The 17,714-nt window shown below is 43.7% G+C and overlaps 1 protein-coding gene across 4 annotated transcripts in view; it reads right to left on the bottom strand.

Annotated features, from left to right (window-relative positions):
• The window catches only part of slc4a11 (solute carrier family 4 member 11), a 77,001-nt gene that overhangs the window by 53,280 nt on the left and 6,007 nt on the right, over nt 1–17,714 (bottom strand). The window contains exons 1-2 of one of the 4 annotated variants that reach the window (XM_029493092.1): nt 8,240–8,305; nt 5,547–5,717 (exon numbers count right to left, since the gene is read on the bottom strand). The exons of 1 other annotated variant lie outside the window; for it this stretch is intronic. In XM_029493092.1, the coding sequence (XP_029348952.1) occupies nt 5,547–5,580 (34 nt within the window). In that variant the 5' untranslated portion in view covers nt 5,581–5,717; nt 8,240–8,305. Of the gene's footprint in view, nt 1–5,546; nt 5,718–8,239; nt 8,378–17,714 lie in introns of those variants that run through there. 2 more of the 4 variants (XM_029493091.1, XM_029493093.1) reach the window with 2 other exon arrangements.

The raw sequence follows: 17,714 nt of genomic DNA on the forward strand, positions 1-17,714 counted from the left end.
GTGTCTCGCTAAAAAAGAATAATTTAAACTCAAAACGCCAAAATATCACATTCAAATAGCTCCTCTTCTCCCTGTAGATGATACATTCTGCTCACTCTAGTTTAACCAGATTCTTTTATCCCTGATATTTTTTTATTTCATTTACTCAGTGACAGCTGTCTTGTATTCAAATCTATAATCTATTGACTTAGCTTGATTAACATGAATATTTTCCTCCTCTGCATGTATGAAAACGTAAATTTGTCAAAGAATATGGCAGGAGACGCCACTTTAGACGGCAAAGGAGAGCGCCAAAGGCAAACCAGATCATGAATGTTTGATTACATACGTATAATATTTCACGCTGTGACTGACGGTGGGCTTCTCAACAACAGCGAACTGAACGCTCTGCTGTTCAACTCATTTGAAGTACTTGTCTAATTCAGAAGGCAAATATGTGCAATAAATTCAGCTGTGCGGTGTTTGTTTTGTTTTTTTAACCCCCATGAATTTAAGATCTGTCTTTTGACGTCAGGCCTGTGGACCAAAAGGCTCTGCAGTAATCCTCCGGTCCTTTCACCTGAGGGGGATTGATAGTTCTAGCGAGATGACGACAGCAAGTTCACAAATGAATCTGGCCCTCGTCTGCGGCGCGTCGAGATGAGGCATAGTGACTGAGGTTAGCACGGGAACACGCTCCAATTTAAATCCCTCCGCCATCCCACCCCCTTGGGCGTTTCATTCTTTTTTTCCTCTTCTCTGTTTTCCCTCCGTCTGTTTGTGTAATTTAACATTCTTCACATCTTCGCCTCCTGCTCTCCTTCTCTAACAGCCACACACAGGTATGGGATTACGCTCAGGTGCTACAGCAGGGAAGCTGCTCGGCCGTGTGTGCGTGTGCACGTCCACGTGTGTTCATAGTGAGTGAGCCGGGCAGTGAATGAGAAAGCGAGTGTGCCGGTAACGGAGGGTGTTGTTCCACTACATACACACCAGCCAAGCAGTTGCTGCAGAAATTGGTTGTTGAGATTTTCATAGAAGGGGAAGAGAGAAAGAAAGAACGAAGAAGAGGAAGAAAAAAAGAAAAGCCAGTGCTGGGGGATTCCTGCTAATTGCTTGCACATTCTCTTCTTCCTCCGGCTCGATTAAAGACAGGCCACCATCTCGCTTTTAAGTCTGCTGCTCTCCACACAGCCCTCTAACTGTGTGCTGCTCCAGCCTGCCTGCTTTTTGACGGCACATCTCGCTGCTTTTCAATTGTGGTGTCCCCCCACAGAACTACAAAGACGCAGTTTCCGTTGAATCGACACAAGGTAGCGGGAGAGAAAATGCTGGTCTAATGCATCCTTTACACTGCGCAGAATATATTTGAATTTCAACAATAGTGAGGATACGATGGTTTCACCTTAAAAAACAGATTTGAGCTGAGTGCAGGTCCTGGTGATAATCAGAATACTGACCTCAGCTGGGTCAGTGTCCTAACCTGACCTGTTCAGGCGCTGTCTCTTTTCTTAGGTGAGACGTGTCCCACCCCACACTGACAGAATTTAAATGAAGCCAGCTTATCTCTCTACAGTATGTGTCACCGTTCGTCTTCATGCTTAATCCTCCACCTGGTGCTGGGTGTCGTCTCTATTTCATGTCTCAAGCCTTTTTTTTCCTTTTTTTTTAACCCCGCAGGTGAGATCCTTTCGCCCTTGTACGTCACTTAGTGCGAACTGTGCTGCGAAGGTGACACGCCTCTGATACCGAGTCGTTTGTTGTACGGCATCAAACCGCTCGGTCGGACCTGAAGTGGAGACATTAAATCAAATGTGCTGCAATGTGCATGATGCAAATTACTACTGTCACGACACGCAGGGCAAGGACAAAGAGGACATCAGACTGTGTGCCAAAACTAACTGTGCAAAAGGACACAAAGACTGCACATGCAGGTCTGCGTGTGGAAACTCGGTATTCAAAACCTGCATGAAAAGAGCTACGTGGCATGAATGGAAGGTGAAAATGTCTGCAGGACTCATCGTACTACATGAGGCGTCTTCTTGCTGCAGTTCAGAATGCATCTTGTTTGAATTGTGTGTCTGTGTGAGTCCTGCATTACACCTTAAATACTTATTGCCACCCTCCTACTCAGCACAGTGAAGGGCAGCTTTACAATCAGCGTTTGGGAACTCATCAAAATGGGCATCCTCAGACATGTTGGAATAATTACTTTGTTTTGGGGGGCAGCTGGAGGGTTATACTGAGAGGAGGCGAGCTGCAGAACACCAGGTCCTCCACTCAGTTGTGTTCTGTTTGCTGGTATTAAATTAAAGTCAGTGTGAAGCAGAGAGGAGGCCGAGCAGCGTCGGTAGAACAGGAACTGAAGCAAACAGCTCGCCTGCGCGGGCCGCTTCCTGTAGTGCAACACGCTTTAATCTGCAGTGGAGGGGTCTGCGTGCGTTTGGGGGTAGCCTGATTACACAACAGCAAACCGGATCAGCATGTCATGGCCGACATTATGAGCAGACCACCAACAGAGTGTTTGTTTTTTTTTTTTTTTGTTTGCTAAACATGTGCATTTGTGTGCGTGCATGTTTGTAAAAATTGCTGCATTAACTTCATCTCCTCGTGTTTGTGTGTGCATTGTGTGAGAAATTATGTATGTGTGTGTATACTGCCGACTCTTAGAAACAAGATGGGTGGTGAATGTGAGCTCACGGGGCTGAGCCTTTCGTCCTTTACCTTTTTCAAAAAGCGGTACCAATGAGGTTTTTTTTTGTAGTTGTTGGAAACTGGAGCGGAAGCAGAAAACAGCAGGCTTTAATTCATTCCATTTATCGTTCTAGTGTCTGAGTGTTCGTGTGGTGGCACGTCTCCTTTGCTGATCTTTTGGACTGAATTCACCGAGGCCACCGACCGCTGACCAATGACCAACGGCCCGCTGAGACAGGTGGGTGTAGAAGGAAACAGAGTCATCATGTTTGGAGGGTTGTTGACACGTCGCACAAAACCACGTAAAAAAAAAAAAAAAACAACACGGCAAACACTGCTGTTTGTCCAACACAAGGACAAACAGCAGCTTCAGATTGTCACATTTTCTCATGACGTGAAACACTGATCTGACAAAATGAAGAAACACAAGTCAAGCAGAACGTTGCTGTAACATGGAATATATCTGGTGTGATGCTGCTGCTGGTTCAGCCTGATGAACTCTGCATGTCACTGTAAGAAGCATTTTATGGCATTCTGAAGGAGATTAAGGCGTGACCTCTATATGAGGTCACATTAGAGACATCAGCTTCTCATCATCGCCTCTCACCCCCAAAACTGCTTGAATACAGAGAATTCAAAGACATAACCTGCTGCTGAAAAGTAACCAGAATAAGAAAAAAAATAAACAAAAAAAATCGGACACTTTAATTCCAATTCTGTGAGTACAAACGAAGCCCCAAGTCCCCAGTGAGTGCCTTTATAATCAGGGTTAAAAATAACTGTTCTGGCGTGAGGGGGGACTGAGCCTAACTTGATTTATGATTACTGGTTGTTTTTCCACGAGGCGGCACGCTGTTATTAAAAGCCCATTTTATTTGACCGTTGAGAAGAAGATAAAAAAGAGTATTTCTTTCATCCTCACAACAATAGATTCTTTTTATACATCCACATCTGGAGGGGCTATAAAGCAGCGGCGATGTGTGGAATTAAAAGGTTTGTGAGAGTCATACGTTAAGTACCATGTTAGAACTACGGGGCTATTTTTGTTCGTGACACTATTCGGAGCAGGCCGCTTAATTAGCTTGTAAATTCCACATTTAGATGGAATTCTGATAAGATTTCCGTAATTCTCAAAGCCCTTCGAGTTGCATGAGGACCAAAGCACACTGGAGATGTTATGGCACAGTATAGAGGGAACATTGTGTTGACAATAATCGGTTTGAACTTTGAATTTATTTAGTAAAATTAATTTTAGTCTCATTCATAATAACACACAAAGGATGAAATTATTTAAAAACCGTTAATTTAGCTGGAAGCGGTTTCGACTTGAGTCCAAGATGCTTCATGTTAGGAAGGCATGAATAATGGCGTGAAGATCACGATGTTGATTTATGCGTATCTGCGACCTCATTTATTATGTGACAAAGATTCTGCCAAGTCTCTGTTAGCGGGGAGATCCAGTGCATCTAACGAAGCATTTCCAATTACTCCCCAAGCTCTACTCAAAATGTACCAGTCGGAGGGGGTCAGTGTAAGTAAATCGTAGGGTGGTATGATGGAGGGGCAAAGTTCAGTGTAGTTATAGCTTCTTCGAAGCGATAAAAAGTACTGAGAATGAAGAAAGGTTGACGCCCAGTGACGGCCCATCGGTCCTGGGTGTGGGCGGGGCCACACTGTATCACAGGGCTGTCTTATAGGAGTATACGTTAGAAACCACGCAGGCACAGGACCGGATATTCTGCTAAACAAAGACAACTAAATGAGAGGTGGGCGTGTTCACAGTGGGAGCGTAGTGACGCTTTTGTTACGGTGAAAGATTAGATCACACTTTCTTGGAAGAAATGAAACTTCTCATCAAAAACACGCAGAAAAGAAAGTGTGACTCCAGAATGGAATGAGTCGAACGAACACGCTGAGCACAACGAACATCGAAACACAGCCTTAAAAATAAGAACGCACAATGTTTGTCCATCCTGTACGGTAATGTGAGTGAACACTGAGCACGTTCTGCAGCGTTATTGGGGAAATCCTTGTTGCTTTATTTATGGTTGTGTTGTGGTAATTGCACCTTATTGTGAGTTTGCAGTGCAAACCGAGCACCGTTCACATAACTCACCGTGCAGCCAACGAGCACCACTGCTCCCATTTCCTACTGTGGGATATTAAATGGACTGTGATGAGGTTAACACACCAGACTCACACACTTCCCACCAAACATAACACCAAGAAAATAAAACTCCAAGAATACACACCTGCCCATGGTACAACTGTGTGTGTGTCCTTCAATGATTCCAATTCCCAGATAAGAGAACATCTATGTATGTAAATATGTGCGTGGGAGAGGGAGGCTGAAAAAAACAAAAACACAGCAACAGGGAGAAAGCCAGAGACAAAAACGTGTGTGTGTGTGTGTGTGTTTGTGTGCGCTGTAATTGTAATGAATGTGTGGTCTTCTTCATTTTGTTCCTTGAACTGTGCATGATGAGAGTCTGTCTTGACACATCACCATAATTGTGCTGTGTGTGTAAACCACCACATTATGTAGATAGAATGAATGGTGTATATAATTACGGTGTGTGTGAGTGTGTGCGTGTGGACAATATCTGTGGCACAGTTTGTGTGACTTTGGTGTCACACACACCTGGGTGTGAATACACTGTCATTTAGTTGTGCGATTGTTGTTTGTTTCTCTTTGTGTGTGTGTGTGTCCAGATGGCTGTGCTCGGAGGCTGGAGCTTCAGCGATCTGGTGCCAGCGGTGAATACTGATCAGAGATCACTGTCACATCTATAGCACACATACACACGCACGCACACGGGACACTGGTCTTCCATCTTCCTTCGCAGACACACCTCCACTTCCACATGGCCCACCTGCTAATTCACACGGCCACCGTGTGTCCGCCATACTGATCTTCTGCAGCTCTGCAGGTCGCGGCTGCAGCGCTGATTATCAGGAAGTCTGTCACACCTGAAGAGCAACGACCTGCTGGGACGCCGCTGGAGGGTTCAGTTTTATGTCGTAATTATGATATTTAATCAGAGCTGTAAAAAAAAAAAGCCAAAAGAACGTGTGAATTTGATTCAATTGAAGTTTTACAGAACGCTCAGAAAGTTCATCTGTTAGGAGTTTTAGTTGGACATGCCACCCAGGATCTAAGGAAACTATGACGGACACTGATGATTCATCGATTGATGACATTATTTGACACAAACTGTAACCGTTTTTTTTTTTTTTTTTTTATTAAGGCCGAACAATTAATCAAAAATATGATCAAAATCTGGAATCACATTTATTTTGGATAAATGTGAAGCGTGACACAGAACACCACTAATGAAGCAGTGTGGTGTTACAGACCCCCCCCATCTTCACGCAGAGACGAAGAGGATTTTTTTTTTCTTTTTTTTTTAGATAATGAAATTCAAAAACGACCTTCTGGCTTTATTGTGACTCACACCACAATCCAAATGTGTTGATGGAAACTGAACATTATCGTTCAGCCCTCGTGTGTGTGATTTACTTCGATCACAGTAAAACAATGTGATCAGTGTATGGTTTAATTTAATGTGGAATTTGGAAGCATCAGGAAAGAGTTAACCTTCAGGCTCACAGTTTGGAAATACATTAAAACACCGCACTGTTAGGAGCTGCAGTGATGTGCTGCTGTCCATTACAGGAGCAAGCAAATAAAATCAGGAGACTAAATCAGATAAACAACTCGCTGCAGTATTATCACGCAGGATGATTGCATGGGGACGCTCGTGTGGTAATTCACACGTCCGCTAAAGTGAATCCCACGTCTCCTGACCTCCTCCCACGGCTCTGGGTGATCCTTCACCTGCCGGCAGGTTGCCACCGATAATGACACAATCTGGAGGATTATTCACAATATGCTTCAACAAGGCTCTGCTCATTTTCACAGATAAAAGAAAAAACAATTTAGTGTCGCCTGAGCAGCTTCAGCTGAACGTTGTGATGGACAGCATGTTCCTGTGAGGTGCTGCGCACAAAAGCTTGTTCTGCTTTATTTGAAAATCCAGAGGGCAGCGAAGTGAGTTTGGAGAGCGAGGAATCTAATTCTCTGGCAAAGTAATTGTTGAGTCACCGGTGGTGATCAATAACTCCATCAGATTCCTGCAGATGGATTTTGCTGGTTTTGTTCCAGCGGCCAGTAAACTGTTAACACACAGTGCGTTTCAAAGCCAAGGTTAAGTTACACGACACAAACATCCAGAGTGAATGTAATTAACAGGATGAGACATGAGTGGATCAGACATTTTCTCTAATCACAACCAACCAAAAGCTCAACCTTTCTGGTTCCACAACCAAATTGTTCTGCTGCGAGGATCGAACCAGCCCCCCCCCTCCTCTAATCAGCTGCTAAGCAAATGAATGCAAATGAGTCTTCAGAGGACTGGACACAGCGATGTCCATCACGCCCGACACACTTGGAAATGTAGTTAGTGTGCACAGTGCATGACGCTCACCCACACACATCAGAGCACGACTGAATTAATACATACATGCAAAAATGCACACATATTACTGCACGTTAAACTGCACACACACAGTCTCATATTTCCGCACTTGCATTGTCCCTCATAACGTTCTCATCTCTCACACACACACACACACACACACACACACACACACACACACACACAGAGGCGCGCACACGGAGACGCAGCATCCTGCTCCGGCTTCCCAGACAAAATGAAAGTGAGGCAGCCGCATCACACCTCCAAATGGGCTCCGGGCTCTCCGAGGACTTTCAGCGAGGGGAGAACTCACTGCCTTCCTGTGGCTGTCACCAACACTAATCTGTCTGTCTTTCTCCATCTCACACTCACACACACACACAAACTGATCACAATTTTTCATGCACACAAAAAGACACAAAGAAACATGTGCACATTCACACAAACACTGTTTCTCTCACCGCTGTGTCGAGCGAGCACACGTGCACGAGCCCCGCCAGTGCAACACAACAGAAAGTGGATGATGAGCTCAGGCTTTCTCTGCATTCCAGCTCGACAGGTATTCTGCCTTTTTTTTTTTTTTTAGGTGGAGGGGGGGGAAGGGGTCGCAATGCAATCGCTTGTTCAGGTTCATTCCTCCAACTGAATAAATAAGGTGCAGAAACATCTCATGTCGCATACCAGACATAAGGAAGAAGAAGGAGAAGGGAGGGGAAAAAACAGGGGGTCAAAATAGTAATACAAAAAATTGAGGAAATAAAAGAAAAACATCTGCCTTTCTGTGAGGATAAGAAGGCTCTTACAACCCCACCTCCCCGAGGAGGAAAAATAAAAACAGCTTTTCTGTCACACATTGCCACATTCCTAAGTATGCAGAGAGAACAAACACAGAAAACACCAAGTACGTACAGTAGAACACATGCACACCCAAACATCTGCCCTTCCTCGGGGTGGAAGTGGAGGTGGGCTGCACATGTTTTGCAGAGGGGGTTCTCGGGTTTCACTAGGTAGGGAAACCCGAGGTTCTCCCAGTGAACGGCGCGTCGTGCTCAGCTGAGGAGCAGCTCCGACAGCTTGGATCCACTTACCCGAAGGCACGAAATGAAGAACTTTGTTGGTCTCCATGGCTGAGCAAGTGGTGGCGAACGCTCACTTCCTCTCTCCAACTGCCGCTCCCACCCCCCCAAGTCAACCCATCATGGTTGTGTTATCCTGTGCTGATGAGTGTGAGATCACCTCTGCTCCTTTGCTCTGCTCTGTTTCTGACTGCCTCTCAGACACATGCAGTGACTCAGCCCCGCTCTGCCTGCCTACTCGCTGGCCTGTCCGCTGGGTCCTAGTGCCTTCTCCTTTCCCTCCTTTATTCCAGCCCACCGGTCGGCAGCCTATGGCAGGCCAGCACGCGGCGAGGAAAAACCTCAAGTCAAGACACACCCCTCTCTCTCTCGACGCCCTCCGAGCCTCCGATGTACAACATGTCAGCCGTCCGTCGGCCATGACAGCACACCTGGATGCATGCACACTCAGATTTCACTGAGCTAGTTCACCAAATGAATTTCAGCTAATCTCTGCTCACAAGCTCACACTCGAAAGGGACAGTATGAGGACATGTGAGGCATTGCAGTGATGCGTCACATTCATGTGGTTACTGCTTTTGTCTGTTTCTGCAGAAACATTGAGGAACACAGATTAAAGCAAACAGACCGGCTCAGACTGCCTGACGTTACTCTTTTCTCTCCCTCTCATGCACATATAATGATGGCATTCTGTCCATCGTCTCGCTCTGATCTCTGTTGGGCTCCAGCTTCTTAAATACGAGGATTTGCTACTCTTCTGACTTTTATACCAATTTGAACAGTCGGGGATCCAGAAACTGTTTAAAGATGTCGACTGGGGATACTTTTTTATTTCTTTAAGGTCGTATATTTTAGAGATACCAGTTGGAAAAAAAATGTGAGTGCTGAATCGATAGTTAACTTGGAAGCCTGAGAAGCAGCGGTCACAGCGTACACAATATGACCCCGACGTCGACCTCTGTGTGTGTCATACTTCTCTCTCTCTCTCCCCCCGCATGCTTCCTGTCCACATCTATACCATCAAACATTGAATACATGCCAAATCTGTTTTGGTCAGTTAGTTACAGCCCCCTGACAAGAACGGACATATTTACTTTGCCCTAATTTGAGAAGAAGTCGATATAGTATGTGGCACACAGCATCAGAAAATAATTAGAAAGTAAAGCACAGGCAAGCGCAGACTTGAGCACATCTTCATGTTCGAAGATGAGTCCATCAGGTTGAGATAAAGTGACAGGGACTGGGCTCAGTTGTGTGTTGACGCCTCTGTTTGGTTGCCAAAGTCTCCAGACTTGCACGATGACAAGTTAACTCGCCTCTGTCCAAAAAGAGCAGGCTGCTGCTGAGAGCGTCTGATTCTGGCCTGATTTAAGCGCAGTCACTGTGAAATCACGCAATGCCATTACACAACTAATCAATTAAGTTGTGTTAATGCCCCCGCTGATATTAACACCGACACTTTCTCACAGGACGGTCATAACTGACAGAAAACAGATTAAAAGCTTCTCCTGTCAGTATGATGGCGCTGCCTGTTCACTTTGATTTTCCTCACAGAAATGAATTTTTCTACATTTGTTAATGTGATAATGGCTGGAGGGCAGCACGGTGGCATACTGGTTAGCGCTGTTGTGGGTTCGGTTCCCGGCCTGAGGCCTTTCTGTGTGGAGTCTCCATGTTTGCTCTGTCCAAAGACATCCTGTTTGGGTTCATTGGTGACTATAAACTGTCCGTAGGTCTGAGTGGTTGTTGGTCTGCCGACCTGTCCGGGATGACCCCGCCCTCGCCCAGTGTGAGCTGGGATTGGCTCCAGCGGAAACGGATAAGCGGTTGAAGATGAATGAATGAATAACGGCTGATGTTTCGTTTGACGTTCGCTGCATTAAATTCAACCAAATCAAGCTGACAAACTGTCAAGATTGTGGGAAGCACAGTTAAGTCAGTGTAAGAACAGAGGAAGCAGAATCGAGTGTTTTAAACTGACAGAAAGACGTTTATCTACTCACGAACCAATAAGGAGAAAAATCTAATCATCCATTAACATTAACACTGTTGTCTAAACGGAGCATAAATCCATTTAACACCGTATATATTAACTTAAGAACTCCAGGAAATTTGCATCTGCAACTCAAACATGGCCATGGCCAATTTAATGATGAGCAGTTTATAAATCTACCCAGGACAGGGGCTGCTGGATCAAAAACCCACCGAGATGGAAATATATAACATCGCTGTGTGAGGTATGGCCAGTGGGTCTGCTGTGCATAAGAACTGTTACACACTGAGAGCGAATGCGTCACTCAGTGAGCCCAGGAGGAAAACTGAAGTGTTCTCATCCACTGCAAACCTGCAGCTCAGGTGTTGTAACGAGGCGCTAAGCATCCATCACAACCAGCGCTTAACCAGCTAGGAAAACATGGCTGCGGCATTTAAAGTGCTGTGTTTAAGCTCGTCTTCATCAGGGAAGTCAAATCTCATTAATTTGCCGGCTCCTAGGCTCACCTGAGGAGCTCCAAGTTAACATCAAACGGGAATGAATGAATTCTAAAAATGCTGGGGAGGAAAAGATGAAATCTGCAAACATGAATTCCAGAGACACAGTGGGCCGTCTAGTGCCCCTTGTTGTTCATTCACTGCGTATGAAAACTGTTTTTTAAACTTTCTGGATTCTTCGTTATTTCTGGTTGTTCATTTTTGCTGCTCTTGTCTTGAACCAGCGTGGACGATCTGCCAACGTGCACGTGTTATGTCAGACTTGCCCTCCCAACGCTGCTTTAAAAGTCACACTGCTCCTTCTGCTTGTTTATTTAAGACGTTAGCTGGCAGATTTGCCAAAAAAACAAAACAAAGCGTGGTTATTCGAAAACTTAAGCTGGAAGTTGAACTTCCTCTAAATATTATTTTCTTTTCTTAGTTAAAAAACAGACATTTGATCTTTGCATGCGTAATGTGTCTCTTACACAGACTCAGCAGCTGTTTCAGGTGTTTAAAAGTCTAAAAACACGTCCTGACGGGATAAATTCAGTTTTTAAATATCTGCAGTAACTGATTTTCAGCCACAATACTGATATATCATTAGGTTTTTTAATCCATTAGACAAACCTGTCAACAAATAGCTGCTCTTTTACACATGCAGCAGGTACAGATCACCATTATCTTTATTTGGCTGAAGACCGCCCTGTTGTTGGTTTCCATCATCTCCTGTGGGAAGCATCTGGCTCTTCAGCTGCTAAATGCTCAGTCTTCGGCCAAAAACGAGGCTTTGAGAGCAGTGAGAGTGAACCAGAGCAGCTAAACAATGAGCTGAAACTCACCGTAAAGGCCTGTGAAGCTGAGGGGAGCTGCAGGTTCAGGTGAAAATTCACGACGTTACTGCACAAATATCAACTATAGCAGCTTTAAATGATTCCAGCAACAACATACACTGACAAACTAACGTTTAACCTTTAATTTAACCTCCTGCCACCGATTGGTCCAAAAAAGCTCCACTTCATCACTAATGCCAACCGATATGGGCGGACTTATGAACTATAACATACATGTATTTATTTAAAATGTTCGGTTCTTTGTCAGATCACAATAATTCTTATTTGGTTTGAACCACGGGGAGGACTGAAGAGTTTGAGAGCACCAGCAGTCCGAACAGCATGAGCAGGGGAAAAGGGAGTTATGTAAAGAGAAATATTTAACAAATTTCTTGACTCTAATTATAGCCCCCATCATAGCCAGAAACAAGAATCCAGCACAACACATCTGTTAAAAACAAAACAGCTTCCACATTCTACAAAGGGTAGCCTCATATTACCTCGTCCACAGCAACCGCACCAAGGCTGCACTCAAACCTCGTGCAGATTCATTCCAGCTCTGAAGTGGAAAATGAACAAACACAAGATGCTAAAGCTTGGGATGGGAGTTTGTGTTTATGTGTTTTTCAGTCTGCAGCAGACAGACATGGGCATAACCAGCTACAGATATATGTGTTCAAATGTCCGCCATATTGAACACTGACTGTCTGCTGACGGGGCCGACGAGCCAACGCTGAAGATGAGAAGCTTCGGTCTGCAGCTTTAAAAGAGGTCTGTCTTTAAAACAAGCTTCCTGTTCATTTATATTTGTTGGTGTTCCATGCTTTTAGCAATTCCTGGGGAAATTAAATTGAGTGCTCTTTAGGCAGCTCCCTGCGACGCACAACAACAGTTTCACCAGGTCGGACACATTTGTGCAACTGTAACATGCAGCATGTCATTAAAAGGGTTCCACTGCCAATCCTTTTAGAGCGCACAAAAAGGTGCTGCCTGTTGTTCAAGAAAAGAAACTGGATTTACTGACATTCAGACAAAGAATGTTGCTGTCACGCACCTGAAGGCAGAACAACCCAAATCTGACATGTCAGATCAGGTTAGAGTTCAAACAATCAGTTAATCAATACATTTATGATTTCTATATATTTAAGTCATTCACCTAATTGTGACTGCAGCCTCTGAAGCATGAGGATTTAGCATCTGAAGGATTAATTTAAATCCATCAGTCAATCAGGATCGATTAGAAAGTCACCTGATGATGTCAGTCCTTCCAGGAAATGAACCGGCAGCATTTTTAACCTCTCTGACCTGCAATCAAAGTATTAACTTCAACTGACCATATTTAAAGGTTTTCGAATGCTTGTCCCTTTTTTTTTCTTTAACAGGAAAGCTTTACCTTTAAAATCCATTTCAAAATTTTGAACCATTGACTTTTAGGAAGAAACTGGTTCATTGGTCCAAGTTTTTACATCACATGACAAATACAGGAAACCTGAAAGCTAAGCTGTTATCTTTGTGTTTTATAAGTGTCGTTTCTCAACAGTAGCATTTGAATTTAATATTAGTACTGTAGTCTGACTGTGATTAATCCACAGGCTCTACGTTTTATGATACAGATTTGTTTCTCGCTCTAAAGCCAAGTTTCTATTTTATCTGAGTGGCGTTAAAAGATTATTTCTGTTCCACACCTGGAGTGGGAGGTCTGTATGTGCGTAAAAATAGAAGTAGGTGCTTCTTTTAGCTGAATAAGATGATAGCGAGCACATGGGGAGGCGTCCGGAATGACCCTGCAGCTACTCAGAGGCCGCTCATCAGCGAGCGCTCTGAGGCCGGAGGTGGGAACGAGCCCTGGGAAGACTTGGTATGTGTGTGCGCATTAGTGAGTGATGAATCACCTCTTGTGAATTGCCTTAGCCACTAAAAAGCAATAAGGTGCAGAGAGAGAGTTTAGAAGTCGGCACCCCGCCTCCGGGAGCGCATGAACTACTGGCCTGGGATTGAATCGTGTCAGAGCCGCTCAGAGTGTGTCAGTGTCGCTATCTCTGCTGTTTCAACAACAAAAACCCGACAAACAATACAACAAAACAAACAAACATAAAGTTAGGGGGTGGTTACACATAAAAAGGTTCAGCCCGACATAAATAAAGCAGGTTTTGGAGAAACGTAAAGAGAATGAGTTGACTGAACCTAATTAAATAACTAATATTCACAAATCAGCACAAATGCATTAAGCAAGCAAAACGGAAAAAAGAGATTAAAAACAGCAGATCTAAAAATCAATCAATACAAAATGGCTCGGTCTTCCACGAGGCTCCAATGAGCCCTAACACCCCTTTTCTAAACAACACAGCCGGAGCTGACAGCCTTCTGCTTTCACAGCATCCCGCAGTGCAAATAAAACTGTGCAGTACCTCACGTTAATGTCTGTGTTTCACAGAGGAACATTTAATGTGAGTCAGGTGGTCAAAGAGGACTCATCAATCAGTTGTGCACACTAAAAGCTACGAATCAATTCACAACTATTTTCCATTATCAATGTATCTGTTTATGCTTTTTTCATTAATCAATAACAGACAATAAAAAGATAACTAACTAACTTAACTGAGAGTCCAAAGAGGCGTTATCACGTGTCTAAAAACAAACTAACTTTGTACCATTTGAATAAATGATTTGATGCCTGAAGTCATTTCGCAGTGAGTCCATCAGCACATCTAATCACATATTCATATTTTTTAACAATACTAATTTAAAGGCAGATGAACAATCGTTTTAACAGTCAGAGGCATAATGGGAGAATCCAACAGGGAAATAGTGCTTAAATAAAGGGATGCCATGTTCGGACAACACACACCTTCATTAGCCTGTTAACAGACTGTTTCTTTCATATTTCTTGATGTACATATTATGCTAAAATACCAACAGAGGCGTTTATCTTTGTGTGAATCAATTTTACTCCACAGTGTAAATCCTGACTCTGTGTAAGTGCGCAGCCCTTTTGCCAATACAATCTCTGTGGTAGTTCTTCTAATATGCAGCATGCAGCCATGATGAGTACAGGCCTGCAGAAATTATTTAACTGATTTGTAGTCTAGTATTGTGCAGGACTGAGCTGCTGCAGCAGTGTATGTGGTGTCCTTTTGTCCTTGTGCCAGATGTCAGGATGTGGTCTATATCTCATTAGGATGCCAACAGGTCCCTGCCTGTGTTAAGACTTTTCACTTGGTGATTTTTAAAGCCGCGGGACTCCGAAGGTAGCTGCGTCTGCAATAGTCGCGTAATAACGGTCATACAGCATAGCGAGTAATGATGCACAAACAGCGACGGCGATTGCCTCAATGAGTCATCAATCAGTGAGGGAATCCTGCTCCCTCCTGACTGGAAACAACCTTCATTAGCAGCTCTGTGTGTTGCTGTGTCTGCTGTATAAGTGTGTTTTAACTATACCTCAGTGTCAGCTGATGCAGGTGTCTGTATGCCTGCGTAGGAACCTATTTTGTCATCGTCTTTGTCGTTGTTTATGCCGTACTCTGGCACAGGAAGAGAGAGACAGGCACGCTGATGATCATAATAACACCCGGGAATAAAACAGCAAAGAGAAATTAAGGGTACAGGAGGAGGAAGAGGAGGAGGGGAGCAGCTGGTTCTTGTTACTCTGCTGCCTGCACACATCACTGCGGGAGCTATCAGAATACATCTTCCCACAATCCCTCTGTATGGGCATGTGTGTGTGTGTGTGTGTGTGTGTGTGTGTAGGGCACCGTTCAGAACCAAGCTCTAAGTATTGCCGAGGGGATGAGGGCATATTTCAGGTCACAAACTAGCTACAGATTTAATTTGGAGAAGAACAACTTGATTATGTTCTTTCAGACAAAAACGGCTCGGGGAAACATAACTGAGTTGACACAGGTGAACACACGTACCAGAGCTTCAGTAATGTATGTCCGTAATGACTCGAGCAATTCAGCATACTGTGTGCAGGAAAGGCGGACACCTTCTTATGGGGATCGGAGTCTGAACTTGAGCCCTGCTTATTTTTGTTGAATACAGATTTGTCAAAACATTGCACTGAAAGAACACGTCCGTGCTCATGATTACATAATGTATATGTAAAACACACATGGACGACTGAATCTGTAATGAGACCAACAGAAAGTAAAAATTAAACTGTCTCACTCAAATAATCTCACATTTTATCATAAGGAAGCTAAAAGAAAAAATCCAATGCAATTATCATCCAACAAATGATACGTCAGCTCCTTCAATAAAAGGGGAGGGGTCAAGGTGCAGGACAGGAAGTGAGGTCGGCTTACAGCTGTTAGACGTCTGTACAGTGACCGAAGGCCAACTTTGGTTTCCAGAGACAGATCATGAATGACAGTTGTATAAAAACATAATGGGATATAAACATCCTGCACTATCACGTTTGGAGTTTTGACCTTAACTGGACCGACACAGCAGCTGAACAGCAGCCAGAACAGCAGTCGAACTAACAGACACCTGAACTTCGATCGTCATCCATAACGAGTGCAGGCTCTTACTATGTCTGTGCTTTGGCCCCAAACTGAAGTTAAAGAGGAATAATTCTAAACAAGGATCATTTCTGCTTCAACTTTGTAGGGAAAATACTTACTTTTATACTTAATTTTATATTTTGGAAACTTGAATATGCCGTTTGAATAACAAACCTCAACCTTCTACTCGTATTTACTCTCTGAAATCTTATGTATCAACTTAAAAGTGCCAAAAACGTACTTATTTAGAATTATAGATCATTTTATCCTTATCTTATATCCCTGTATGGTAAACCTGCTTCATTCATTTGCTCATTTATTGCCTAAATGTTTGATTTTGGAGGACAGACTGACAGTGAGCAGGACAGAATAGAGGTATATCACTTAATGGTGCTTTGGTAGAATTCATGGACGGGGGAGTTTTAATAATTATTAAGTATCAGTTAGCACTGAGAAGTATGACTAGCACTTCGGTCAACAGGTCCAGATCAGGTAATACTGTACGGTCACGTCACTTTGTGTTACTGCAGTTAGTCAGAATTTAATGTGCAGCAGCAACGTGCAACAGGCTAAATCCCACCTTCTCACTTAGAGTGCGTTTTCCTGCAGACCTGCCTGAGCGTGGAAGCTTCAGCAAACATTTTGTCACTGACTTCGTGCAACAGACTCTGATTCAGACTCAAAGACACTGTTGACGTTCCAAAGCCTTGCTGCTCCCAACGGCTCTTAGATTTGAACCAACAACCTTCTGGCTGCAAATAAACTCCCCAAACCATTCAGCTCTGATGATCTCCATTAATACTCCTCCTAATGTCCAAATAAAAATGTAATAAGGGAGAACTTGATTAAAAGAGAAAAGAGTTTATAAATTACAAATTAAAAGTGACATTATAGGATGAATGTCTCTTTGTTGCAAATGTAATGACTGTCCAGATCCGCTGAAGAAGAACAAAGAGGTCACCGAGCAGATTTGCAGAAAATGTACAGCAACTTTGGATCACACACCGATACACACACAGATTTACTGAATGTGCGTCTTCCATGTTTCTGGTATCAGGATATGTATCGTGCACAAATGACGCACATGAAGATTGAAGTGACTGATGATTTCTAAGCAGGGGATCATGAAAAACCAAAGGATAATTGATGTTTCCCAGTGAGACACATACACACTGCCCTCTACTGGAAACTGCACAGGCTGGAAAACAGGTACATTAAATCATTTCTACTGTACTTTTTGTCCTTTGCTACAAATATAAGATATATATTTCCACGCTGTTAAAGATAAAAGGAGTAAATCTACTGCTCAGCTGAAAGAAACACAAAACGTTTATCTCGGCGCTGCTTGTGCGATCGTGAATTGCCCCGAAACACAAACATGCAGAGAGTTGGGGCGGCATTCGATTGAAGATAGTGACCGTGCCCTTTGATCCGCTGCTTCCTCGACACACTTTGGTTGTGATGTTCTCTCTGCACACACACACACACACACACACACACACACGCACAGGAAATGTTTGTTGTCTTTACGTTTCCAGAAGCCCTTATGGGGAAGCAATGCTGACACAGTGACTTTTACACTTTTAACTTTCGACTGAGTGAGTGAAATGGTCAAATCAGCAACACGTTGGATCGCCCAATGTGTGTGTGTGTGTGTGTGTGTATGTATGAATGTCA

The sequence above is a fragment of the Echeneis naucrates genome, chromosome 22 (assembly GCF_900963305.1).
Source record: "Echeneis naucrates chromosome 22, fEcheNa1.1, whole genome shotgun sequence".
NCBI classification, from domain to species: Eukaryota; Metazoa; Chordata; class Actinopteri; order Carangiformes; family Echeneidae; genus Echeneis; species Echeneis naucrates.